Source organism: Budorcas taxicolor, chromosome 2 (genome assembly GCF_023091745.1).
Source record: "Budorcas taxicolor isolate Tak-1 chromosome 2, Takin1.1, whole genome shotgun sequence".
Classification (NCBI taxonomy): domain Eukaryota; kingdom Metazoa; phylum Chordata; class Mammalia; order Artiodactyla; family Bovidae; genus Budorcas; species Budorcas taxicolor.
This window is the reverse complement of record NC_068911.1, coordinates 164,575,824-164,603,821: the sequence shown is the minus strand read 5'-3', so window position 1 is coordinate 164,603,821 and position 27,998 is coordinate 164,575,824. Positions and strand designations below refer to the sequence as shown.

Here is a 27,998-nt window from a genome sequence, read left to right as displayed (position 1 = left end):
ACAGAGGTTCATGACATTGTACAGGAGTCAGGGATCAAGACCATCCCCATGGAAAAGAAATGTTTGGGGAGGATTTGTCTAGGTGAATACAAATCTTAAAAGTGCTTTCTTCACCTAGTAAAAGCCTTAGCCATTTGAGAAGATAAACTTATTTGAACTGGTGTTTATAAACTAGTTTTATATTATATATTTATATTTATATATTTTTATACTAACAATATACTATACCTGGTAGCTCAGATGGTGAAGAATCTGCCTGCAATGCCAGAGACTTGGGTTTGATCCCTGAGTCAGGAAGATCCCCTGGAAAAAAGAATGGCTACCCATTCCAGTAAATTTGCCTGGGAAATCCTATGGCACAGAGGAGCCTGGTGGGCTACAGTCCACGGGGTTGCAGAAGAGCTGGTCACAACTGAGCCACCAGGCACACATATGAGATTTTGGTTCTGTTGGTTTGTTGTGTGTGTTTGTCCTTAATTGCCCAGTTGTGTCTGACTCTTTTGAAACCTCATGGACTGTAGCCCACTAGGCTCCTCTGTCCATGGGATATTTCCCAGGCAAGAATACCGGAGTGGGTTGCCATTCCTGTCTCCAGGGGATCTTTTTGACCCAGGGACTGAATCTGAGTCTCCTGCATCTCCTGCATTGGCAGGTGGATTCTTTACCACTGTGCCACCTGGAAAGTCCATTTATAAATTAGTCTTAAATGGTAATACCTGATACATGAGTAAGTTTTGAAATTATGAGATCTCTGCTTCTGCTTACTTGTCGTACGTATGTTATCGATATGTCTCTACCTGTGGATGGTATACCCAGATTGGGTAGGGGTCCTTGGAGCAAGAGAACCAGAGAGACTTATATCTCTTCTCTGACATGAGAGATCTGTCTTGGCCCAAAGCCATTTCGTCATGTAAGCCTGGACACAGTGCTTTCCCTTGCACAGGTCTTGGTAGTAATGATCTCAGGAGAAGGGCAAACTTATCAGACAAGAGAAGTAACAATTGTAAATGTAAGAAATCAGGTATAAAGACTCCATGGCTTGTACAAAGAAGCCTGGCATGCTGCAGTCCATGGGGTCGCAAAGAGTAGGACACGACTGAGCAACTGAACTGAACTGATAAAGACTCCCAATCCTATTTCAATGGTAAAAATTAGCCTGAAGCACTATCTTGAGCAGTTTTTGAAGAATTTAAATCATCCTCCTAAGGTGCTCAATCATCAGATCAGTTGGAATCTAAGGCACGTATGACGGCCTTTGTGGACCCTCATTATTTCAATCAGCTACATCTTGAACTCTGTCCATTGCCCAAGCCCCTTCCATGAATAAGCATGTACCCTTAGCATAAAAATTCCCCATTTTGCTTTTTGGGAAGAAGCTGCTTTGGGGAATATCTTTGTGTTCTCCCTACTGGCCACAAGTAATAAATCCTTCCTTCTTCTTTCTCTCACCGCTGTTCTATGGCCTTTTTAATGTACTAGCTAGCTATATTATTTATATCCTGTCTGTTTTATAAGATTGTTGTTTCTTAGGTTACCTGATAGGTAACCAGTTTTCTGACCAAATTAATGATGATTAAACGTCCTGAGGCAATCGATCACATATGTAGCTCTCCATAAAATTAATTGTAGTGGTACAACTCTGCTGGCTCAGTGGTAAAGAAGCTGCTTGCCAATGCAGGAGACAGGAGTTCCATCCCTGGGTTGGGAAGATCCTCTGGAGAAGGAATGGCAACCCACTCCAGTATTTTTGTCTGGGAAATCCCATGGACAGAGGAGCCTGGGGGCTACAGTCCATGGGATTGCAAAAAAGTCTGACACGACTTAGCAACTAAGCAGCAACAACTCTACATATAGGAAGGAGTAACAGTGGAGGAACACTTCCTGGATCATTAGAGACTAGTAAGACAAGTGACCCAGAGAAGTTTTAGGCTGTTAACATGACCTAATCCAGACAAGGCACACAAATGACCTATCAATGGAATCCTCATTTGACCTAGGAATAAGAGTTCCTAGCGCCATGGGACAAATTTGCCAGGAGATGCTGCCTCCCAAACTTTGGTTGAACTTACGACCACAAATGGGAGAGACTGTAACGACAACAGCAGCAAAGGAACAGAGAGAACTCACTATCCAGTTATACAGAGGTTTAAACCGAAATCTACTGCAGACATCTAACAACGGTGTGTCCTCAGGGGAATTCATGATGGAAAAAACAGAGTGAGGGATTTTATATTTTGGATAAATGGGTCCCTATTCAGTTACTTCCTAGCCATTCCATTCTGCAGGGGATCTTCCTGACCCAGGGATCAAAGCCGGGTCTTCTGCATCATGGGCAGATTCTTTACCCTCTAAGCCATCAGGGAAGCCCTTCACTGGTGTTTGTTTGTTTGTTTGTTTGTTTTGCTTTCGGACAGTTAGTAAGGCAGGAGATATATGGACTCTGGGCTCCATTTACAACTGTCCTCTTGATTACATTTCTTTGGGCAGCAAAAACATGGGCTTCAGACCAGATACTTACAACGAGTCTCCCATTTACATTTCCAGAGACAAGAGATTAGGTGGGCTTCAGGTTAGGCATTTACTGTCAGCCTTCTGTTTGCACTTTGAAACAGAAATAACAACAGAAACAGAGTAAATAGTCAGGCTTTGTCTTCTGAGGACATTGTAAGATAACAGTCGTGGCAGGAATGGAGAGGGGCTAAACCCTTGTTTGAGTAAAAGATCCATATATTTTCCATCCTGGGGGTAAGGGAGACATTGCACATGTGCAGAGAGGCTTCTTGGGGGTCAAAAAGGAGGGGTACCACTCCAGAATAGGTGATGCCAAAGCCCCCCATAGGCCTCTGGGCTGGAGTCCATTTTGGAAAAATTTTGCACACACATATTGGGGAGGGTCCTAGGGCAGGTCAGGTGTGGGAAAAGAAACCAGATAATTTGCCAAAGGTAAACAAAGACCTGACAGAATGTGGTCCACTAGAGAAGGGAATGGCAAGCCACTTCAGTATTCTTGCCTTGAGAATCCCATGAACAGTATGAAAAGGCAAAATCATAGGATACCGAAAGAGGAACTCCCCAGGTCATTAGGTGCCCAACATGCTACTGGAGATCAGTGGAGAAATAACTCCAGAAAGAATGAAGGGATGGAGCCAAAGCAAAAACAATACTCAGTTGTGGATGTGACTGCTGATAGAAGCAAGATCCGATGCTGTAAAGAGCAATATTGCATAGGAAGCTGGAATGTCAGGTCCGTGAATCAAGGCTAATTGGAAGTGGTCAAACAAGAGATGGCAAGGGTGAACATCGACATTCTAGGAATCAGTGAACTAAAATGGACTGGAATGGGTGAATTTAACTCAGATGACCATTATATCTACTACTGTGGGCAGGAATCCCTCAGAAGAAATGGAGGAGCCATCATGGTCAACAAGAGAGCCTGAAATGCAGTACTTGGATGCAATCTCAAAAACGACAGAATGATCTCTGTTCGTCTCCAAGGCAAACCATTCAATATCACAGTAATCCAAGTCTGTGCCCCAACCAGTAATGCTGAAGAAGCTGAAGTTGAACGGTTTTATGAAGACCTACAAGACCTTTTAGAACTAACACCCACAAAAGATGTCCTTTTCATTATAGGGGACTGGAATGCAAAAGTAGGAAGTCAGGAAACACCTGGAGTAACAGGCAAATTTGGCCTTGGAATGCGGAATGAAGCAGGGCAAAGACTAATAGAGTTTTGCCAAGAAAATGCACTGGTCATAGCAAACACCCTCTTCCAACAGAAGAGAAGACTCTACACATGGACATCACCAGATGGTCAACACCGAAATCAGATTGATTATGTTCTTTGCAGCCAAAGATGGAGAAACTCTATACAGTCAGCAAAAACAAGACCGGGAGCTGACTGTGGCTCAGATCATGACCTCCTTATTACCAAATTCAGACTCAAAATGAAGAAAATAGGGAAAACCGCTAGACCATTAAGAAATGACCTAAATCAAATCTCTTATGATTATACAGTGGAAGTGAGAAATAGATCTAAGGGCCTAGATCTGATGCAAAGAGTTGACTCATTGGAAAAGACTCTGATGCTGGGAAGGATTGGGGGCAGGAGGAGAAGGGGACGACGGAGGATGAGATGGCTGGATGGCATCACGGACTCGATAGACGTGAGTCTGAGTGAACTCCAGGAGATGGTGATGGACAGGGAGGCCTGGTGTGTTGCGGTTCATGTCGGACACGACTGAGTGACTGGACTGAACTGAACTGAAACAAAGACCCAGAAGAACTGCCCTCTTTAAATGACTTAACCACCTCTTTACTGCGTTCCTCCTCCCTAGGGGGATGTCTGCACCTTTCTTTCCAGGTGTGCGTCTCGGCCTTGCCTCTGTCTTAACTAAGCAATTTCTCTGAGTGCTCTCCCCACTTTTAGTGTGTCTCTAATGATAAATTTTATACCTGTTTTTACAGTTTTTACATCCTTGAGAAATGCAATTTTCAACGAGGGTATGTTCTCATTTGCTTAGTTGTGTCCGACTCTATGAGGCGCCACGGACTGTAGAGCGCCAGGCTCCTCAGTTCATCAGATTTTCCAGGCAAGCATACTGGAGTAGGTTGCCATTTCCTCCTCCAGGCAATCTTCCAAACCCAGGGATCAAAACTACGCAAAGGGTATGAGCCAGGGGAATTTTGTTTCTAGCCTGTAGCCCCTGGTGGGTTAGCAACTAGGATTACCGGTTTTCATTCAGGCTACCCAGGTTCAAGAGAACTAACATCTCACTCCAAGCCCCCACTCACTGCTAGCTCTTTGAGACTGTTAAGATGCACACCTCAGGAATAATTCCAATGAGCCATACATAGAAAAGCAACTAAAATGATTAGCTTGAGATATCTGTTCTTCCTGATAAGCAGTAAACTTTTACAAAGATGTATGCTTGCCATTTTTTTCATAGGCGAGAATTTCTCACGTATATATTGACTCCTTCCCCAGCTCGTCAGAGCAGTTCCTCAGGACAATCTGAGAGGTGTTTCCCAGGCTATAGTCCTCAATAATGTCCTTGAATCAAACTAAAACTCATAACTCCTATGTTATTTTTTTCCTTTAAGTTGACAAATCAAAACTAAACCATAACTGCAGATACAACTATGATGAGAAAATTATTTTCAAAAAAATCAGTGGTTCCCTTTGGTGGTAAAGGAAGGGTATGGGGTGTGGTTGGCAGGTTTGGCTGTTTTATCTATTTCTTGGTTTGGTTGGTGGTTATTTCAGTGTTTAATTCTATTATTCTGCTTTAAGCTATATCATTATGTTTTATGCACTATTCTGAACATTTCATATATCGAAGAAAGGGAGGAAGGACTTTGAAATTTGACAAAGATTAGGTGTATCTGTTCCTGTGGTGTTTCTCATTTTCACTTCAACCAGAATTTTCCAAAATGTGGGATACACATATTTCTACAGTGTGGTATTCTAGATTATTTTAGGTGGAATGGGGTGTGTTTTACCTGGCATCCAGACAAGACACGGAAGAGCACTGAAGTTCAAAAATGAGAACATCACTGTCTCTTCTATTCTCTCCCAACCCCTCTGATGTCAAGGAGAGAATCTCAGTTAATCCTATCATGACCAAATGTACCTAATGTTGCCATATTCCTTTGAACAAGGATAAAGCCTGCTTTAGACAGAGAGGCCAGGCAGGCACAGAGTTTGGTATTGCTTTTCTGTCTGTTTGATATATATAGTTGCCTTCCTTATAGAGATGGTAGTCTTCCATTTCCCATAGTTATAAATTTTCTCTTGTAAACATTCAAGGAAAAACTGAGCTCATTTAAAGAAAAATACTAAGTTTACCATGTGATCCAGCAATCCCATTCCTGGGCATATATCTAGAGAAAATTCTAATTTGAAAAGATATATGCATCCCAATGTTCATAGCAACATAAGCAACTTAAATGTCCATCAACAGATGAAAGGATAAAGAAAATGTGGTATACATGTACAGTGGAATGTTACTCAGCCATAAAAAGAACAAAAATGCCATTTGCAGCAACATGGATGGACCTGGAGATTATCATAATCAGTTCAAGTAAGTCAGACAGAGAAGAAAAATATCAAATGATATCACTTATATGTGGAAACCTGTGGCCATGGCTGAGTTTTCCAAATTTGCTGGCATATTGAGTGCAGCACTTTCACAGCATCATCCTTCAGGATTTGAAATAGCTCAACTGGAATTCCATCACCTCCACTAGCTTTGTTCATAGTGATGCTTTCTAAGGCCCACTTGACTTCACATTCCAGGATGTCTGGCTCTAGGTGAGTGATCACACCATCGTAATTATCTGGGTCGTGAAGATCTTTTTTGTACAGTTCTTCCATGTATTCTTGCCACCTCTTCTTAATAACTTCTGCTTCTGTTAGGTCCATACCATTTCTGTCCTTTATCGAGCCCATCTTTGCCTGAAATGTTCCCTTGGTATCTCTGATTTTCTTGAAGAGATCTCTAGTCTTTCCCATTCTGTTCTTTTCCTCTGTTTCTTTGCATTGATTGCTGGGGAAGGCTTTCTTATCTCTTCTTGCTATTCTTTGGAACTCTGCATTCAGATGCTTATATCTTTGCTTTCCTCCTTTGCTTTTCGCTTCTCCTCTTTTCACAGCTATCTGTAAGGCCTCCCCAGACAGCCATTTTGCTTTTTTGCATTTCTTTTCCATGGGGATGGTCTTGATACCTGTTCTCCTGTACAATGTCATGAACCTCCGTCCATAGTTCATCAGGCACTCTATCTATCAGATCTAGTCCCCTAAATCTATTTCTCACTTCCACTGTATAATCATAAGGGATTTGATTTAGGTCATACCTGAATGGTCTAGCGGTTTTCCCTACTTTCTTCAATTTAAGTCTGAATTTGGCAATAAGGAGTTCATGATCTGAGCCACAGTCAGCTCCCAGCCTTGTTTTGGCTGACTCTATAGAGCTTCTCCATCTTTGGCAGCAAAGGATATAATCATTCTGATTTCGGTGTTGACCATCTGGTGATGTCCATGTGTAGAGTCTTCTCTTGTGTTGTTGGAAGAGGGTGTTTGCTATGACCAGTGCGTTCTCTTGGCAAAACTCTATTAGCCTTTGCCCTGCTTCATTCCATATTCCAAGGCCAAATTTGCCTGTTACCCCAGGTGTTTCCTGACTTCCTACTTTTGCATTCCAGTCCTCTATAATGAAAGGACATCTTTTTTGGGTGTTAGTTCTAAAAGGTCTTGTAGGTCTTCATAGAACCGTTCAACTTCAGCTTCTTCAGCCTTACTGGTTGGGGCACAGACTTGGATTACTGTGATATTGAATGGTTTGCCTTGGAGACGAACAGAGATCATTCTGTCGTTTTTGAGATTGCATCCAAGTACTGCATTTCGGACTCTTTTGTTGACCATGATGGCTCCTCCATTTCTTCTGAGGGATTCCTGCCCACAGTAGTAGATATAATGGTCATCTGAGTTAAATTCACCCATTCCAGTCCATTTTAGTTCGCTGATTCCTAGAATGTTGACATTCACCCTTGCCATCTCCTGTTTGACCACTTCCAGTTTGCCTTGATTCATGGACCTAACATTCCAGGTTTCTATGCAGTATTGCTCTGTACAGCATTGCCTCTATCAGCAGTCACATCCACAACTGAGTATTGTTTTTGCTTTGGCTCCATCCCTTCATTCTTTGTGGAGTTATTTCTCCACTGATCCCCAGTAGTATATTGGGCACCTACCTACCTGGGGAATTCGTCTTTTGGTATCCTATCATTTTGCCTTTTCAAACTATTCATGGGGGTCTCAAGGCAAGAATACTGAAGTAGTTTGCCATTCCCTTCTCCAGTGGACCACATTCTGTCAGACCTCTCCACCATGAGCCGCTTGTCTTGAAAAGGTCAGTTTTCATTCCAATCCCAAAGAAAGGCAATGCCAAAGAATGCTCAAACTACCGCATAATTGTACTCATCTCACATGCTAGTAAAGTAATGCTCAAAATTCTCCAAGCTAGGCTTCAGCAATACGTGAACCATGAACTTCCAGATGTTCAAGCTGGTTTTAGAAAAGGCAGAGGACCCAGAGATAAAATTGCCAACATCCACTGGATCATCAAAAAAGCACGAGAGTTCCAGAAAAACATCTATTTCTGCTTTATTGACTATGCCAAAGCCTTTGACTGTGTGGATCACAATGAACTGTGGAAAATTCTCAGAGATGGGAATACCAGACCACCTGACCTGCCTCTTGAGAAACCTGTATGCAGGTCAGGAAGCAACAGTTAGAACTGGACATGGAACAACAGACTGGTTCCAAATAAGAAAAGGGGTACGTCAAGGCTGTATATTGTCACCCTGCTTATTTAACTTCTATGCAGAGTACATCTTGAGAAATGCTGGTCTGGATGAAGCACAAGCTGGAATCAAGATTGCCAGGAGAAATATCAATAACCTCAGATATGCAGATGACACCACCCTTACGGCAGAAAGTGAAGAGGAACTCAAAAGCCTCTTGATGAAAGTGAAAGAGGAGAGTGAAAAAGTTGGCTTAAAGCTCAACATTCAGAAAACGAAGATCATGGCATCTGGTTCCATTACTTCATGGCAAATAGATGAGCAAACAGTGGAAACAGTGTCAGACTTTATTTTTTTGGGCTCCAAAATCACTGCAGATGGTGATTGCAGCCATGAAATTGAAAGACACTCACTCCTTTGAAGGAAAGTTATGACCAACCTAGACAGCATATTCAAGAGCAGAGACATTACTTTGCCAACAAAGGTCCGTCTAGTCAAGGCTATGGTTTTTCCTGTGGTCATGTATGGATGTGAGAGTTGGACTGTTAAGAAAGCTGAGCACCAAAGAATTGATGCTTTTGAAGTGTGGTGTTGGAGAAGACTCTTGAGAGTCCCTTGGACTGCAAGGAGATCTAACCAGTCCATTCTGAAGGAGGTCAGACCTGGGTGTTCTTTGGAAGGACTGATGCTATAGCTGAAACTCCAATACTTTGACCACCTCATGCGAAGAGTTGACTCATTGGAAAAGACTTTGATGCTGGGAGGGATTGGGGACAGGAGAAGAAGGGGATGACTGAGGATGAGATGGCTGGATGGCATCACCAACTCGATGGACATGAGTTTGAGTAAACTCCGGGATTTGGTGATGGACAGGGAGGCCTGGCGTGCTGCGATTCATAGGGTCGCAAAGAGTCGGACATGACTGAGCGACTGAACTGAACTGATACGTGGAAACTAAAAAAAAAGCTACAAATGAACTTATTTAAGAGAAACAGACTACAGACATAGATTGTAAACTTTTGGTTACCAAAGGGGAAAGTGAGGGGGAGGGATAAATTAGGTTAGGGTTAATATATACACACTGCTATATATAAAAGATAAACAACAAGGGCTTACTGTATAGCACAGGGAATTATAGTCAACCTTATAATAACCTATAACAGAAACAAATCTGAAAAGAATATATAGTTATGTAAAATGATATATACATATAAATAACTGAATGGCTTTTATACATGAAACACAGCACTGACTCTTTGCGACTCCATGGACTATAGCCCACCCGGCTCCTCTGTCCATGAAATTCTCCAGGCAAGAATACTGGAGTGGGTAGCCATTCCCCTCTCGAGGGGATCTTTCCAACCCAGGGATCACCAGGTCTCCTGCATTGCAGGTGGATTCTTTACCATCTGAAACACCAGGGAAGCCCAAATCAACAATACTTCAATTAAAAAACAAACAATTTGATTAAAAATTAAATTAGGAATACTACAAGCAGCTTGTGGCCATGGCAAACACTCATTAAGGTGTTAAGTGAGGAATTCCCTAGTGGTCCAGAGGTTAGGACTTGGCCCTTTCACTGCTAGGGCTCAGGTTTGATTCCTGGTTGGTGAACAAAGATCCCACAAGCCATGTAGTGTGGTCCCCCAAAAGTGATATATGAATAGCTATAGCTTTGAGAAATATTGATTTGAAAGAAATCAGTAGATTTTGGGCCTGAGCTCATTCAACATCCACCAATTACTACCGATATTCTTTGTCAGTTAACCTCTTCAAGTCTTAATGCCTTTATCTGCCAAATGGGAAAAATAACAGTACCTGTGTCACAGGGCTGTTAGCGTGGGCCTGGTGCAGAGGCAGTTCTGGAGGTGGGGAAGGGGCGAAACCCTAACCTGAAGGCAGGACTTGATATTCTGAAGGTAAGCTGAGTGTCTGAAAGCCAAGTGTGTGCGTGCACAGTTGCATCTGACTCTGAGACCTCATGGATTGTAGCCCGCCAGGCTCCTCTGTCCATGGGATTTCCCAGGCAAGAATACCGAAGTGGGTTGCCATCCCCTTCTCCGGGGGATCTTCCTGACCCAGGGACTGAACCCATCTCTTGCATCTCCTGCATTGGCAGGATTCTTTACCACTGTACCACCTGGGAAGCCCATAGAAAGCCACACACAAGTGGCCAAATGTTAAATGAAGCGGCTCATTGCCAGAAAACAAATGTTTTACAATTCCTAATCAAGGTCTGTGTAAACAGTTTCCCTCTGGCTCATTCCTCCTAAACAGGGAGAAACATCCAGGCATTTCTCTTCCACAGAGGAACTTGGCTCAGGTGCCTGGAGTGGGTGAGGAAAGGGGACCACCCCACCACCAAGGCAGGACAGACCAGGACAGCCCCACTCCCCAATTCCTAGGGAGGATTCTTTTTTTTATTCGGCTGTGCCAGGTGTTAGATGTGGCATGCAGGATCTTTAGCTGCCACGTGCAGCACATGGGATCTAGTTCCTTGACCAGGGATTGAACCCAGGCCCCTCCATTGGGAGCATGGAGTCAGCCACGAGACCACCAGGGAAGTTCCTGGGGAGGACTCTCGATGACCGTGGAGCCCCATCTCAGCACTGAGCTCAGGCTCAACCTGCCACTGGCTGGGGTGCAGCTGAGGCCTAGGCGGAAGGGAGGCTCGGCCAGGCAGTTGGCAGAGGCAGGCTCCCTTCCGGGGGTGGCAGGGTGGTAGGAGTTGTAGTGGGAGGCACCTTCCTCCTTCCATTCAATCTGCTTCCATGCCCACCCGCCCCCCACTCCATTTAACCCTGAAGTCCATGACTCTGGGCCACCAACTCCTCCAGCCAGGGCCCCCCAAGGCACAGCTCTTCTGTGGAGCCGCCACCCCTGGGCCGGCAGCCTCACCTGAGGGACCGCCCTGGCCTGGGCGCAGACACAGAATAAACAAGGCACCTAGGGGCTCCAGTGAGGCAACCGGGCCTCATCACCACCCAGACTGTTACCTGAATCTTTAAAAGAAAGACCTTAGGCAGCATTTTAGCCAAGTGGCAATACCAGCCCTCCTGTCAGCGAGAATTTTATCTTGGCTACTGGGATAATGGACTGTTTAATACACCCCTTGCTGAGTGTACAAGAAATCTTTTAAACCCACTGTAGGCCCATTTCTGCTAAGGAAAAAGAAACCCAAAGAAGGGGAAAAAAATTGAGTTTTAGCTTTAATTTTTATCCAAGTTATACATTAATGTAGTTTGACATATCACAAAGCTCCACAAGGTTTGTTACAATAAAGCAAAGCAGCAGGTTCCTGTCTCCCCTACTGCCTTTTCCCATCTCCGAGGCAACCATTTTCCCCTCCGTTGGGTTTTAATTTTGATATTTACCACTGTTTCTAAATTATATATTTTTCATCTTTCAATTTAAAAATTTATTTATTCTTGGCTGTGCTGGGTCTTTGTTGTTGCCAGCTTCTTCTCTAGTCGTGACAAGCAGAGGCAGCTCTCTCGTTGACATGCGTGGGCTTTTCATCACAGTGGCTGCTCTTGTTGCGGAGGAGGGTCCTAGGGGGAGTGGGCTTCAGCAGTTTTGGCTTCCGTTCTCTATAGCACAGGCTCAGTGGTTCGCGTGCACGGACTTAGTTGTTCCATGGTTTGTGGGATCTTCCTGGACCAGGGATCAAACTGGCGTCTCCTGCATTGGCAGGCTGACTCTTGACCACCAAGCCACCAGGGAATCCCCATTTTTCAATGTGAAACTACATTTATTGATATTCTGCAGTTGATGGTTGTGTCACAAACCAAAACAGCCTTGAGGAAGAACAACAGTTAATTCGTCACAAATCTGTGACTTGGGTGGGACTTGAAGGGAGTAGCTTGGGTTTACTCTGGGACCCATTAGCCAGGGTGGCTGGACTGGACATGGGGTCAGAACAGGCAGCTTCCGGAAACCGAGGCCCCCTAAAACCGAGTTCCTTGGCCGTGTTTATGATGAATCTCCCCACCCCAGTCCTTTATTCCTTTTCTCGTTCTGTCCCTGTTCCCCTCAGGATTGAAGAGGATCAAAGGAAACGGGGAACTGAAACTGAGCTGGGCTCCGTGAAGTCTTTCTGGGTACAAAAGCCCCACTGTGCCCCCACTTCTTGTTTGTAGGAGGAAAGTCTCCTAGGCCTTCCTTGAATTCCAAAGAACAGACTCAAGCAGTTACTAACTAGACAGGCAAGGGAATGTGGAACCAGAGGAAGCAGTCAAGCAAGGAAGTGCTTAGGGGCTTCCCTGGTGGTCCAGTGGTTAAGACACCACACTCTGAATGCAGAGGGCTGGAGTTCGATCCCTAGTCAGGGAAGTAGATCCCACATGCCTCAACTGATTTTCCCTCATGCCACAACTAAGACTTGGTGCAGCCAAATAAATAAAATTTTAAAAACAGAAAAGTAAGACGAGCTTAAACAACAGAGTCACAGAAGACCTAGTTCCTCCTCAAGGTTATAACCTAACAACCCGACACAAATCTCTGAGCTGTTCTGCAGGAATGAAGCCCACCTGCTGCCTGCCCCTGCCCAGGTGGAGGATGGTGACCACATGCTGACTGCAAGCAGTCAGACCCCAGACTGCCTGGAACCGGGAGGTTGATGACCAAGATTCCCCAAACAGCACCTGGACCACCAGCCAAACAGAAGAAGGTCCATGAGTGGATCTCGCACCTCAGACCCTCACCCCTGATGTTGCCTTTAAAACCCTCCCCTGAAAGCCATCATGGAGTCTGGGTCTTTTGAGTATGAGTTGCCCTTCCTCCTTGCTTGGCACCTGCAAAAAATTTTGCTTCCCCACAAGCAATGTCAGTAGACTGGCTTTGCTGTTCGCTGGTATAAAGAAAGTTGAGTGCTGAAGAATTGATGCTTTTGAACTGTGGCACTGGAGAAGACTCTTGAGTCCTTTGGACTGCAAGATCAAACCAGTCCATCCTAAAGGAAATCAGTCCTGAATATCCATTGGAAGGAATGATGCTGAAGCTGAAGTTCCAATACTTTGGCCACCTGATGTGAAGAACTGACTCATTTGAAAAGACCCTGATGCAGGGAAACATTGAAAGTGGGAGACGGGGACGACAGAGGATGAGATGGTTGGATGGCATCACCGACTCGATGGACATGAGTTTGAGGAAGCTCCAGGAGTTGGTGATGGACAGGGAGGCCTGGCGTGCTGCAGCCCATGGGGTCGGAGAGTCTGACACAACTGACCGACTGAACTGAACTAACTGAACTGGGGGAGGGGAGCCAGGTTTCCTTTGCTAACATCCTGAGGCTTTAAGGAGATTCCTATTTTGATTGCAAAGAAAAAAACCCAATGTGAAGCAGCTTTGGGGGAAGGGAACTGACGGGAAGGCTCCTGGTGGTGGGTGAACCACCAGAAGGCAGAGAAACCCCCCACGTGGTGGTCCTCCAGGTCTCCTGGGGAGGAAACCCGGTGCCTGCGTGGCTCTCGGTCTCCCTTCTCTGAGCCGCTTCCCTTCCTCTTGGTGTCCACTGCTTCTTTCGCAGTGACTTTCTGGAAACCCAGGCTTCTGTATCTTGCAGCCTACCATCCTGGGGAGAGACTGACCCCTTCCCCCAATTCTAGTTAGGAGAGACCCCCAGAATTGGCCAGGTGTCTACTCCATTGGAGTCCTATCAGAGACGTCATGGTACAGAATGGTGGCTCCTAGGAACCTGAGAAGGTGGAATGGGCTAGAAGCTGGGGAGCAGGTCCCACAAAGAGATGAGTCCACTGGGGAGACAGCCCCAGAGGCTCCCTTCACTGACCAAGCCCACTCTGGCCTTAAGGGGTGCCCCCAAGTGGCCACGGGCAGCTCCTGGGCATCTCAGCCGCACGTGCCCCCTCCTCAGCACTGGTTTTCCTCCTCCGCCGTCCACACCACACTCACCACCTGCCACTCTAGAAACTCGACTTCCCCTCCCGACCCCACGCTCCCCGAGGACACGGGCACAGGGAGGCTCTCACGGTTGTTGACAAACAAGTGAAGGACAAAGGTCACATCACGTCACGGCCCCGATGAGATCCTCCCCTGGCTCTGACAGCCTTTAGCAGAGTCAAGCTCTCGGGCTGGTATAGGTGGCCCGTGGGGACCTACCTGTTCCTACCTCACCAGTGTCTCCTTGCCCGTCCTCTGGGTGCCCTCTGACCCTGGTGACCTCTGCCCTTCACGGCTCATGTCAGAAAGCTTGGAGTCTCAGCGCCTTCACACATGCGGGCCAGGGGCCAGCACTTTCCTTTTCTGAGCGCCACCCCTTCCCGGCTGGGAACACTCACCTCAGCCTGAGCCTCACTGGAACCTTGTCCTGTGGTGACATTCTTTGCATCTACACATCCCTGCCCACAGTGCCCTGAGGTCGGTCCCTGGGGAGACGCGCAGGTGCTCTGGGGCAGCTGAAGGTGTGACAGGCTTCCTTTTTGACGTTTTTTTTTTTTTTGGCTGTCTTGGGTCTTCATTGCTGCGTGGGCTCTCTCTAGTTGCTGGGAGCAGGGCTAGTCTGTGTTGGGAGCACCGTCCCCAGAGTGCACAGGCTTCAGGAGCTGCAGCACGTGGGCTCAGGAGTTGTGGCTGGCGGGCCTAGCTGCTCTGTGGCGTGTGCAATCTTCCTGGACCAGGAATCTGTACCTATCCACTGTACCACCAGGGAAGTCTCTTTGACAAGCTTTGTGTCTCATCACCGCCTTTATCCACAGTCCCCTAACCCCAAGCGAGGGGCCACAACGGTCTCTCGTTGGACTGGTGGATGTGTGCCCCAGCGTATGGCACTCGGATGGTGTCCATGACACCTGCCGTCTAAGCAGATGTGGATGAAGGACACGGCTGCAGTCAGGCGGGAAGAGCACTGGGCCATTTGCTCTGGGCCCTCAGGCTGGGGGTGTGGAGCGCGCAGGTGCCAAACGCTGGGCCTGGCTGGAGACCTGCCCCCTTTCTGGGGGCGGCTCCCCTTCTGTAAATGGGAGGAGGTGCTGGGGCTGCTACAGGTCTCTCGGCCCTGGGCCCATCGGGGCGAGGCCAGCCTCTGCTTCCCTGGCAAGTCCAGGCAGCAAACACCTTCCCTGCTGACCAAGCTGGCTACGCTTCACCAGGATCCGGGGCTTTGGGGCCGTGAGGAAGGGTGTTCGGCCTGGGGCCTCACTGCCCTGGGTCCACCCAGCATGCTGACCCAGCTCTGCCCTGAGGGTGTCCCTCTGAGGAGGCTCTCCTCTGCCCTCGGGTCCCAGGCTCTGTGGGTGGCCTTTGGGGACAGCTGGAGGAGAGGAGGCTGATCCCCCGGGGCAGGGTGTGGAGGTGAGGGGGGCAGGTGGAGATGTCTTGCCCTCGGGCTCTCAGTCAGGCTGCCCAGGCTATAGAAACCCCTTCACCCATCACCAAACCACCAGACCTCACCTATTTCCCTTCCAGAGCTCTGGCCTTGGCAGCAGGGGTGTCACAGGACCCTGGCCCCCCTCCTGAGGCCAAGGAGGGCCAGCAGGCCGAGAGGAAGTGGGGGGTGGGGATGGACACAGCCATCTGCTCAGGGTGATGGATGTGCTTGCTGTATGGCATTCTAATTCCATTTCTAATCAGCCAGACTGAGGCCCTGGCATCCATCTGTCACATGGCCAGCTCCATGAATCATCCTGGACCTGATGGGAGATTCCTGAGGGCAGCCGCCCTGGCTGAGCTGTGAGGGGTGGAGCCGGGCCAGGCCCCACGGGTCTAAGGGGCACCCAGCTGCCCCACACACCAGACAGCACTTCACACTTGATTTTATTCCACGACACTGATTTGCTGAAAACCCCTGGTTTCCTGTGCAGGGGCGGGCAGTGGGTAACGGGCAGAAGAGGGGCTGGCCTCTGGGAGGACCGGGTCTAGCTCTGGGCAGCTGAGCACCGGCCAGGCCTCAGCCTTCCGTCCAGCCAGCCCCACCCTCTACCCCCTCCAGCTTAAAAACTGCACTGCAGAAATAGAACAGGATGAAAAAAATAAAAACAAAACCCTGAGTTGTTAAAAACCAAATTAAAAAAAAAAAAATCCCCGTTGGTGTCAAAAGGTCCTATTCCTAAAAACCAGCGGGGGCTGAGGGGCAGGGGGGAGAGGGGTGCGGCCAGGCTGGTGGCTTCAGTCTTGCTCCTCCTTGTGGTCACCACACCCCAGCTGGTCCTGCGGGTCTAGGAGGCCCTCGGTGCCCGGTCTCTTCAGGACAGCGCTGTACTTGAGGGCGGTGGCCTCTGCCTGCAGCACCACCTCCACCAGGTTGAAGATGGTGATGACCTGAGGGTGAGGAGGGCCCGGCAGGGTGACTGGGGAGGGCCCGGCCAGGGGCACAGCAGGGGCTGGGGTTTCAGGCAAAGCCCGGCTCTGCAAGTGCACCCAGCTGGGCCCCGGCGGCCTTGGCTCTGCCTGTCTCGGCCTCCGCGGACCCGTCAGTAAGCCGTGCTTGTTCAAGGACCGAGGAGGCCGTGGGGTCCTGGTAAGAAGGGAAGGAGCCTGATGCTGCTGTGTGCAATGCCTGGTGGAGGCCGCTCAGCACCAGGCAGAAAACTTCACCGTCTGGGTCTGGCCTGTGAGGCCAACTGTAGGTGAAATCTGTCCTCCTGGGTAGGAGGTCTACACAGTGTTCATCAGAGTCTCAAAAGGACCCCAAAGCTGAGGACCCCTGCTTTAGAGGGGCAGGCAGAGGCCCGGCCTCTCCCCAGAGTGGTGATCCCAGGAGGCCGGGCCCACAGGGTGGGGAGGGGGGGAACCTGAGTTCCCACCCAGGGTTGGGGGGAAGCTGAGTGCAGGGTGGGGTCAGGGGGACCTAGGAAGGGAGCCCTGAAGAGGACACCCCATGAGGCAGGAGGCGGCTTGTCAAAGAGCTGGGCGGACGGGGACGCAGTGCGGATCTGGGAAGGCGGCCCCACCCTCGCCTCACCTGCTTCACTGGCTCCTGTTCCAAGTCCTCGGGCTCCCAGACGAGCGTGAGCTCCGGCTTCTTGCCCACCTTCTGGAAATGGTGGGACCGCAGGGGCAGCATCTGTATGTGGGGCGGTGTGGGCGATGCACATGCCTGTGCCATGGGACTCAGGCTCTAGGCACCGCCTCTTAACCTCTGAGCCTGCAAGGTCCCCCCTTCCCCCAGTGCTTGGAAGCAGTCCCCGCCTTGGCCGACCTCTGACTGACCCATGATGGAGCTCCCCGCCCTGCTGCCTGGCTCTGGGCTGCTTGACCTTTGATGGGGGAGGACCTCTCCAATCCTCGCCTCTCGCCTCTTGCCCGCTTTGGGGAGGCCACCGAGACAGGCCACCTTCGCCGAGGGATGGGCGCGGGGAGGGGCTGGGGGCTCGGTGTGTTACTGGGGCAGGTGGCGGCCCTGTCTGTCTCATCAGGGACTGTCCACATAGGTGGAGGTGGACCGGGCACCTGGGGCTGGAGGGCCGCCACCCCTCCCGGCCTGGGTCTGTTAGCACAGACAGAGGAGGGGCTGGGCTGTGAGCAGAGATGACTGAGACCTGAATCCCACTGTGTCAATGAACTTCAGGACAAGAGTCCAGCAGTTTTCCTGGCTGCATCGTGCAGCTTGTGGGACCTTCGTTCCCTGACTGGGGATCGAACCCTTGCCTTCAGCAATGAAAGTGCAGAGCCCTAACCACTGGACAGCCAGGGGAATTCCCAACAGAAGCCCGACTTGATTCCTGCTGGACTCCATATCGTCTCCCCTGCTTTAGTCCATTTTATTCACACTGTGTTTATTTCACACTCCATGCTGGGCTCTGCACTCCCCAGAGTGCTTTGGGTGTCAGGAAATCACAGCCGGGGTCAGAGGTCAGCTAGAACAGGTTCCTCAAGTGGCACCAACTACCCTCAGCAAGAAACTCAAACAGAGTGCCTCCAGGGCGGGACAGAGACAAAGGCTGGCCTCTTCTTTCTTTTCAGGAGACACAGCTTCCAGCATGGCCTCGGGCCATTCTCTCTGATCTTTCCTTTTCCCATGTTCCTTAAAAAAAAAATTTCTCCTCAACCTGCCTTCCCTGCCACCTACACTGGTTTGGGACTGACCTGGTCTCTGGCTGCTCGAGTCCTTGGGAAAGAGGCCCAAGGCCAACCTTTGACCTGGACCCCTGGCCCCAGGCAGGACAGCTGGGTGTCTCAGCAGGCCCATTCGGTGGACTTGGTGCTGCCACAGGTGAGTGAGGGGTGCGGTGTCACCACCCCATGTGGACAGGGATGGGGGCTCTTGGCCTAGGTTCCCATCTTGCCTGCTCGTGAGTCTAACAAGGGCTGTCCCTGGGCCAAGACCGCAGCAGATGCTGGGAAAACAAAGTAGATCCGCAGCGGGAACAGGGACAGGCAGGTGGGAAGGGAGTGTGCTGAGTGGACACAGCTTGGTGCTCCCTCTGCCCGCCCATCCCTACTCCCCTGGGGCCCAGAGCATCCTGAGTCAGCCCAGAGCATCCTGAACCCCCTGGGGCCCAGAGCATCCTGAATCAGCCCAGAGCATCCTGACCCCCCTGGGGCCCAGAGCATCATGAATCAGCCCAGAGCATCCTGACCCCCCTGGGGCCCAGAGCATCCTGAATCAGCCCAGAGCATCCCGACACCCCTGGGGCCCAGAGCATCCTGAATCAGCCCAGAGCATCCCGACCCCCCTGGGGCCAGAGCATCCCTACTCCCCTGGGGCCCAGAGCATCCTGAATTAGCCCAGAGCATCCCGACTCCTCCCTGGGGCCCAGAGCATCCTGAATTAGCCCAGAGCATCCGGACTCCCCTGGGGCCCAGAGGATCCTGAATCAGCCCAGAGCATCCCAACTCCTCCCTGGGGAACAGAGCATCCTGAATTAGCCCAGAGCATCCCGACTCCCCAGAAGCCCAGCACTCACGTTACAGTAGACGCGCTTCTGCACCCCATAGCGCAGCACCAGCACGTCGAAGGCTTGGTTCAGGACGCCCATCACCATGGCTTCCGACTCCAGGGGGCCACTCTCCTGCGGGGGTAGGGCTCCAGCCAGGGCTGGCCAAGGAATGGGGCATTTCCCCAGGGCCCACCCCAGCTGCTGAAGGGCTGGACTCCCAGGGGGACTCCTTGTGTAGGCGCCGGGCAGGGTGGTGGGGTGCAGGGAGGGAAAGGGGCGGGGATGGCTGGTGGCCTCACCCTGACCAGAATGGCAAAGAAGAGGCCGGTGCTGAGCTCCTGCACGCGCTTGGACGCCATGCGGCGGTCATTGCAGTGGTCGGCCTGCTTTTGCAAGGTGTCAGGCTCCACATCTGGAAGCTCCCGGTAGCCTGGGCAGAGCATGGTCAAGGGTTCACCGGCGGGCGCCCTGTGTGCGCCAGTCAAGGTGCGGGGTGCAGCAGCATGGTGCCACTGGCCCAGGCGGAGTGAGGCCTGCCTGTGCTGGGCTCGGGAGGGCCAAGAAAGGGGTGTGGCCACAGTCAGGGCCCTGGGGCCCCGAGCATGTGCTCACAGGGAGAGGTTCTGGGCACAGGCTGCCCAGTGGCTCAGGGTGCCCACCCCACCCAGTGAGGCCTCCCCAGCGATGGCAGTGTGGCCTCTAGCTGCCAGGCACCCACTCTGGGCGTGGTTGGCTCCGCCCCCCCCGGGCTGCCCCCTTACCCAGCGCACTGGCCAGAAGGCGGTGAACCAGGACATCCGCGAAACGGCGGATCGGGGAGGTGAAGTGTGTGTAGAGCGGCACGTTGAGGGCGTAGTGGCGGAACTGGGCTGGGTCCCGAAGAGCTCCTGAGCAGAAGTACACGGCCATCTGGGGGGTAGGGGGAGGAATGAGGGTGTACCTCAGGGCCGGGCCAGACCAGGTTGGGGTCCGGTGTACTCTGCGAGCCTGGGAGACTCACCAGGCGGGGCACTGGGGGCATGGGCCCACCTGCCAGGCTGTGGGCAGCTGAACAAAGCTGGGGAGGCCTGCGGAGACCAGGGACTGTTCCATGAGAGATGGGGGGTGGGGATGGCGGGGGGTGGGGGGTGGTTGGGGGTGGTGGGGGTGAGGTGGTGGTGGTTATCCTTGGGGCTGCCATGGGCTGACTGGAGTCATGGGGGCCCTCACCCGTCTCCTGCTGAGGCCCAGTGCAGGGCTTACCCAGACCCCTCTGTTGGGGATTGGAAGTGGAGTCACTGGGGTGGGGGGTGGTGGGGGAAGGACGTGTGCTTCTTGCTGCTGCTAAGTCACTTCAGTCGTGTTGGACTTTGTGTGACCCCATAGATGGTAGCCCACATCCTCCAGGCAAGAACACTGGAGTGGGTTGCCATTTCCTTCTCCAATGCATGAAAGTGAAAAGTGAAAGTAAAGTCGCTCAGTCGTGTCCGACTCTTAGCGCCCCCATGGACTGCAGCCTACCAGGCTCCTCCGTCCATGAGATTTTCCAGGCAAGAGTACTGGAGTGGGTTGTCATTGCCTTCTCTGGTGCTTCTTGCTAGGAACCCTTAAGATGTTGAAAGGCCTCCTCTCTCAGAGTCCTGGGGGAGCAGCCATGCCAGCCCTCGGGGAGGTGGGGGGAAGGGCAGGGGGACCACGGGCTGAAGTCAGAGGACTTCGGAGAGGAGTCCCATCCTCGTGCACAAGAACTCACTGCTGGGTTTTAGGGGCTGTTACTGCCAGGACCCAGGAGGAAGGAGCAGTTCTGGTTGCCCCTCCCTAGGATGGGGCTGGGGGTGGCTACGCAGGAAACCATGGCCATGCCGGGCCAGGGGCCAGAAGTGTCCTTGATCAGGACACAAGCCTGATGGCCCCATCTGGCCAGAGTGCGAGATAGGAGAGAAGGTCCAGGACGCCCCCACCCAGAGCAAAACAGGTCCCTGGCTTGTCCTCTCTGGCCCTGGCCCTGCCTTGGGTCATGACTGACCAACCTCCGGCCCTCTGGCCCTGACTCCTAACCTGCTGATGGCCATGCCTGCGCCCTGGCACCCCTGTGCCCCCAAGGCTTGACCTTTCATTAGCCAAGGGAGGCAGGGGTCGGCCAGCCTCCCTGACCCGAGTGCTGAGTGTCGCTAGGGGAGCAGCAAACAGCCCGGCTCCCACGGGGCAGCTGTGCTGAGAGCCTGGGCCACCGTCCCTGGAGACGCCATGATGCCTGGGAGCCAGTGACCAAGCTGCTTGGCCAGGGCCTCAGTCACACCCACATGTGTTCACTCGCTCCCGCCCTTGCCTCACTCACACCCTCACACTCTCTCACACCCTCACACCCTCCCGTGTGTTGGGCCAAAAGCACAGCCAGCTCCACTTACTCTGTGATCGAAGGCCCTGGCAGCCAGGACGCAGCTGGAGCTGACCTGCTCTGCTGCCCGGCTCCGCTTCCCTTCTGGTCCCCCCTGGGCCCTGGTTACGTCTGGGGTGAGTCGACGAGGGAGATGGGAGCCGCCTCCCTCGGAAGCCACGTTTGGCCTTTGTCCTCAGCAGGGGCCCAGGTCCCCAGATGAGCTGGGTGAGGAGGGTGGAGGGCCCCGGCCCCTTCTTGGGCAGTGGGGGTGTCTCTGGGAAGAGTGGAATGGATGGGGACCCAGAAATGGGGCAGAGGCAGGGGACCAGGCACCCTGGTCTCTCTGGTCCCTCCCTGAGATCAGATCCCAGGCTAAGGCTGGTCTCTGAGGTCACTGCAGGCGAGGCCAGGGTAAGTCTGGTCTTTGTCAGGCTCTGGGTGACTGAGGACGGGACCCCTTCCCTTGGAGCTTCAGGGCTGGGTTCACCTTGGGGGTGGGTGACTTCCAGAGGCTGGTGGAGGAAATAGGGTCCCCACTGGCCTTGTTTGTGGTGTCAAGCCCAGTGGCCAGAGATGCATGCCCTCCCTCTCCATTGGTGGTGGGGGGGTGTTTTATGGTGGCTGGTGTGGGGCAGACATTTGTGAGTGGGGGCAGGGTTATGGCAGCCAGACCCAAATGGACCTGATGGACCCATTCCTGGCAGAGCCAGAGGCCTCAGAACTCAACTGTGAGCTGCTGAGGTTCTTGTGGACAGACTGGATCTGCCCAGTGACGGAGCCTCTGGACAGCACCCCTAGGCTGCACTGGGCCCACCACTGCTCCTGTTCACACTGGCAGCTCTTGCTGACCAGATAGGGCACTGGGGGCCGGTGGGTAGGGGTCCTTCCCAAAATGCTCGGCCCCCCAGGGCCCCCAAGCTCAGCCGTCGAAGGCCGAAACTGGTGGCCAGAAGCCAGCCCACTGTCTACCTCCTGGGTGGCCAGCCTGTCTTCCAGCTGCAGACAGAGCCCCACACCTGATTCCTCCTCTCATGATCATCTGGGCCAAGGAGACTTCTCTGCCTGGGGCCCCCAAGCCACAGTGGCGGCGGAGGACTTGGGGAGACCAATGCACTTTCCTGCTCCAGGTCCCCATCTGCCCATGAGTTGCTGACCAGTCCGCATTTGAGCCCAGGCTGGTCTGATCTGTGGGGACCAGGCCCTGGAGTCTTGGTCGGGGGGTGCCTGGGGTGGCTCTCCTCCTGCTGTCAGGAAACAGAGCCCCAGGGGCTGTGCAGGGGGAGAAGTGAGGCTCAACTGGCTCCTCTAACTGAGCCCCAGACAAGGGGCCCTTGAGCAGGACAGGCCAGCAAGTCGGAGCCGGAGGTGGCAGGGAGCCCAGGGGCCACCTGTTCTGCATGCTTCCCAGGGGGCATCCTCCCCACATCGCCCCTCTCCCCACACCTCCCCTCAGGTTCTCCGAGCCTGGAGAGGTCCTGTGTGCTCCCGGGGGGCGGCTGGCGGGGGGTGGAAGGTGGGGTGGACGGAGGACTGGCCCTGCCTTACCTGCATGGGCCGGGAGCACATGTTGGTGAGCACCTCCTTCCGGGCCAGGGAGTACTTGTCATCTCCAAACATTTCGGTCAGACTTTTCTAGAAGAACCACGTGAAATGCAGTCAGGCCTGGGGAGAGAGGCTCGGGGGCCCTGTCCCCCGCTGATCACCTGAGACCTGGCTCTGGGAGGAAAGACCAGCCGAGGGTCCCAGCCCTGCTCAGATGGCCACAGGTGGCCTGCAGGTGTTTGGTGGCAGGATGGGGGATGGCCAGCAGCCCCTAGCCTGTGTCCTAGGCCGGGCCTGCCTCGAGAGTCCTGGCTCGAGGGAAGTCTTTCCACATCTGGCTGGCTGGCCTGGACAGACTGGCTTCCTGTCTGACCTCAGGAACCCCAGGCCCAGAGCAGATGCGGCTGGTCCCCCTGCTGTGGAATCAGGGCCGAGGCCATGGGTTCCTGAGTCACATGACACTCAGTTCTGGTGGGGAGTATCTGACAGCCCCCCATGAAAAACAGCCTCTGGTTTCCGCCAACCCTAGTGCCCTGAGAAAGCCTGAGCTCAGCCCATCCCTGCCCACAGGACCCCTGCCCATAGCTAGGCCTGAGGGCACCCCCTCAGTCTCCTGGGCTCCCCACCAGGCCCTGCAAGATGAAGGCCTTGTCCCCAGGGCCTCCTGTCTCCCTTGCGGGGGAGACAGGGCTAAAGGGCAAGGACCCTGGTGGGATGCAATTGGCTGCCAAACCCTGGCTTCCTGGCTTGCCTCCTGCTTTCCCCAGCAGGGCCTCCCCAGCCCCCATGTTCCCGGCACTCACATTGAGGGCCCCTGCAGAGCTGAAGTCCATGAGCAGCCCCATCTGGTCACAGAATTCCACCAGGTCATTGAGCATCTTGGTCTGGGGTGGTGGGTGCCGCCGCAGCAGGGCTTGCTCGGGGAAGGCGCGGTGGATCTTGTGGGCCACGGCCATGTTGGCCAAAAGCATGAACTCCTCCACGAGCCTGCAGTGGGGGGTGGGGTGGGAACGTGGGGGGGTGGTCACTGTTTCTCACTTCTTGGTTGGCTGGCTCTCTTGAATCCTTGTTTTGGCTTAAAGATGCCCTCCTGGCATCCACTATATTTTTATAAATTTATTTTTAATTGGAGAATAATTGCTTTACAATAGTGGTGTTGGTTTCTGCTGTACAATAACGTGAACCAGCTGTGAGTATACATATAAGCCCCCTCCCTCGTGAGCCTCCCTCCCCCCGCCCTAACCTCATCTCTCTAGGTCATCATGGAGCACACATCCCAGCTTGTCTCCTGCCAGCTGCTTTCTCCCTCATCCCTCTGCTCATGCCCCTCACTGCACTAACCAGTCTGTACTCCTCTCTGCTGGTGGGTCAGCTCATGCGCTGCGTCTCCCACCAGATGGGGGTCTGAGGAGGGTGCCTGTCTTATTCCTGGCTGCAGCCCCAGTGCTTGGGACCTCACCCAACCCAGAGAAGGTGTTTAGTAAAGATCGCTGATGAATGATGAAGTCTCCCAGAACACTGGGAGCATCTCCTGTGCCTGAGCAGGCCAGGAGAACCCAGGGGGCTCTGCGGGGCCGTGCAGAGGCAGGTGTGCGGACCCAGGGCTCCCTGTTCCCAGGAGCACTTGGCTCCTTTTCCTCCCTGGAAAGATGAGGGTTTCTGAGGATGAACAGGAGAGTCACAGATGGCAGAGGAAACTCAGGCATTTGGGGACAAGGCAAATGTAGTGTGTGTGTGCCTGCGTGCTAAGTTGCTTCACGTGTGTCTGACTCTTTGCGACACTATGGACTGTAGCCCACCAGCCTCTTGTGTTTGTGGGATTCTCCAGGCAAGAATACGGGAGTGGGTTGCCATGCCCTTCTCCAGGGGATCTTCCCAACCCAGGGATCGAACCCATGTCTCTTATGTCTCCTGCATTGACAGGCAGATTCTTTACCACGGTGCCACCTGGGAAGCCCAAACATACTGTATGGGAAAGCCTGGCCCCCCTAACCCCCACCACCGCAGGGGAGACTCTCGGGCCCTTTCCTAGCCTAGGGGAGATCCTCCTCAGTGCAGCCCACACTGGGCTGCATGTCAAGCCTGTGCTGCTCCCATGGGGGCGGGAGAGGTCAGGGAGGAGCCCCGGGAGGCTGGGCAGCAGTTGAGGGATACATGTCCACTTCCTGGAGGTGCAGGCAGTGCTTGAGGTGAGCCCCATCCCCTCTTTAAGCTCTTAAGTCACAGCCGGTGAGGGGGGATGAGAGTGTGAGCAGGCAGAGCCCTGCCTTCCTGATGGGCCTCCCCGCTGAGGACTGGCTCTGGTCTAACAAGCTGCCCCCAACAGCATGTCCGCCCCTCAACAAAGCCCTCCCCCTGAGGAAGGGTGGTGGGATGGCCCAGGCCAGACACCACTGGCGCCAGGCCTGGACCTTGGGAGGAGGCCCACTCATGCCTGCACTGCCAGCTCCTCCTCTCTGGGTACCCTGCTGGGCCGCCCTCAGCCCACCGCCCACCGTAGGACAGAGGTTGGGCAAAGGAGGCCACAGGTCTGGTCTCAGAGGCCCTTCTGCCATCTAGGAGGCCTGTGTGTGGAACAAGGAGCTTCTCCTTTCCCCACTGAGTTGCAGCAATAGTCTTTCAAGCGGCCATCCGACCTCCCTATCATCTGTCCTGAGCACATCATTTCCTGCTGAAAACCCTTGAGTTCACACGCGGGAACCTGAACACCAAATCTCGAGAGGTGAGACCTGCATCCTCGCTCCAGCATGTCCTTGCTGTAGAACCCCGAACAAGGCACTGACCGCGTCGGATCCATTTTCTTCAGGGATAACAATAGCACTTATTTCACAAAATGGTTGTGAAACAACAGGAGGAAAATGTGCGTGGTGTGACATCAGCATCAAAGACACGGGAGGTGCTGGCAATTCCCTGGAGGTCCTGTGGCTAGGACCATGCTTCCACTGCCGAGGGCGTGGCTCAAGCACTGGTCATTGGGGAACTAAGACCCCGCTGTTGGGACACCAAGGCCAAGCCAAAAAAACCGAAAAAAAAAAAAAAAAAAAAAAAAACCCCACGAGAGGTGCTTCCCTCTTTCTACCTTCCATGCTAAATGGCCAGCCTGGGGTCTCCTCGTGGGGTCCTGTGATTTCCATCCCTGCCATCTGACGCCCTCTTTGACCTCTCCATGCTTCTATGAAGGCCACCTCCATCACTCCTGGGCACTTACTGTGCGACTAGCCACTTTGTTGAGGGTCAGCCTGTCTAGGGGGCTTCCCTTGTGGCTCAGCTGGTAAAGAATCTGCCTGCAATGTGGGAGACCTGGGTTGGGAAGATCCCCTGGAGAAGGGCATGGCAACCCACTCCAGTATTCTGGCCTGGAGAGTCCCATGGGCTGTATAGTCTGTGGAGGCGCAGAGTCGGACCCGACTGAGCCCGTCTAGGTCTAGCGCCAGTTGACACCGTGCATTGGTTTCCATATTTAGATCAGTCACCTGAGGAGGAGTCTCAAGTCCTCTCTGCTTTCCGGTGGCTGATATGGTAAAGAATCTGCCCGCAGTGCAGGAGACCCGGGTTCGATCCCTGGGTCTGGAAGATCCCCTGGAGAAGGGCATGGCAACCCACTCCAGTATTTTTGCCTAGAGAATCCCATGGACAGAGGAGCCTGGCGGGCTACAGTCTATGGGGCCGCAGAGTCAGACACCACTGAGTCACTAACACTTTTCTCCCCACACTGCTGTTGGTCAGACCTACGGAGCATTATCACCTAAACGTTTCAGACACAGTTCATTCATCCACTCATTGCCCACTCAGCACACACGGCTGTGTGTCAGGCGGATCCAGACATGTCTCCCCATGCAGTCCAAGTTTCGCTGTGGCTGGGGGTGGTGGTGGGGTGGGCACCCGGCCTGCTCCTGGGAGCCCGGTGTCTCCAGCCTGCACCTTGGGGCTGACCTAGGCTGCATTTCACAGCGTGGCCAGCAGGGGACAGCATGGCCCCATGACAGGACTGTGTGAGCTCAGCCCAGGACCAGCACGCAGCAGGGCAGGGCTGGGGGCTCCAGCCTGAGCCCCCACCCACACGGCCTCGGGTCAAAGGAACTGAATGTGCGTGGACCCCTCAGTCAGGAGCTGTGCTCGTGCCCCTATTTCCTGCAGGGCCCCTCCCCCCGCCCCACCTTAAGGAGGAGACCCCAAAGGGAAAGGACAGGAAGTTGGAGGTGAAGCCCGGAGCCCCAGCAGCGACAACAGCCCTTAGGCCCCGCTTCTCCAGTCACCCCACTACTTGTCTGCCCTGGGCCCTGGTACTGTCCCATGCGTCAGCTGGGGTGGTAAGAGAAAGACAAGTGCGCTGCTGTTTCCCTTGAGAAGAGAGTCTGGGGACGCCTTGGTCACAGGGGCTGACCTTGGACGAGACCCTTGGTGCCTCTGGGGGCTCCCACCCCTGGGTATCTCCGTGCTTCTCTCAGGACGGGGGCCAGGGGTTAAGGGGCAGCCTGTGGAACTCGTTCCAACATGGTTCAGAGAGGTAGAGCATTCCTGCCAGAAAAACATCAATGTCCCCTGGGAGGGACGGGACACAGACCCCTAGTGTCTAGAACAGCTTCAGGGGCCACGTCCCTACAACCTGTCCTCATCCCTGCAGGTGGGAGGGAGGGGAGAGAGGAAATGCAAGTGTGTGGACGTGAGAAAGTAGAGCGGGGGGCCTGGAGCCCGAGCCGGCAGAGCCCTAGGGGGAGCTGGAGGGTGCAGCACAGATGGTGGGGGTCCCCTGTGCACTCGGGGAGCAGGAGGCCAAGGGGAGCCCTGGCAGGGGTGGGGGGGAGAGCGAAGGGCATAGCACAGATGGTGGGGGTCCCCTGTGCACTCAGGGAGCAGGAGGCCAAGGGGAGCCCTGGCAGGGGTCGGGGGGAGAGCGAAGGGCATAGCACAGATGGTGGGGGTCCCCTGTGCACTCGGGGAGCAGGAGGCCAAGGGGA

The 27,998-nt window shown here is 53.1% G+C and overlaps 1 protein-coding gene across 3 annotated transcripts in view; it reads right to left on the bottom strand.

Annotated features, from left to right (window-relative positions):
* Positions 1 to 15,558: 15,558 nt before the first annotated feature.
* DIS3L2 (DIS3 like 3'-5' exoribonuclease 2) overlaps positions 15,559 to 27,998 on the bottom strand; it is a 360,246-nt gene continuing 347,806 nt past the window's right edge. For all 3 annotated transcript variants that reach the window (XM_052655148.1, XM_052655156.1, XM_052655165.1), the window contains exons 15-21: positions 23,844 to 24,027; positions 23,044 to 23,130; positions 19,901 to 20,048; positions 19,439 to 19,569; positions 19,167 to 19,271; positions 17,222 to 17,323; positions 15,559 to 16,578 (exon numbers count right to left, since the gene is read on the bottom strand). In XM_052655148.1, the coding sequence (XP_052511108.1) occupies positions 16,426 to 16,578; positions 17,222 to 17,323; positions 19,167 to 19,271; positions 19,439 to 19,569; positions 19,901 to 20,048; positions 23,044 to 23,130; positions 23,844 to 24,027 (910 nt within the window). In that variant the 3' untranslated portion in view covers positions 15,559 to 16,425. The remainder of the gene's footprint in view (positions 16,579 to 17,221; positions 17,324 to 19,166; positions 19,272 to 19,438; positions 19,570 to 19,900; positions 20,049 to 23,043; positions 23,131 to 23,843; positions 24,028 to 27,998) is intronic.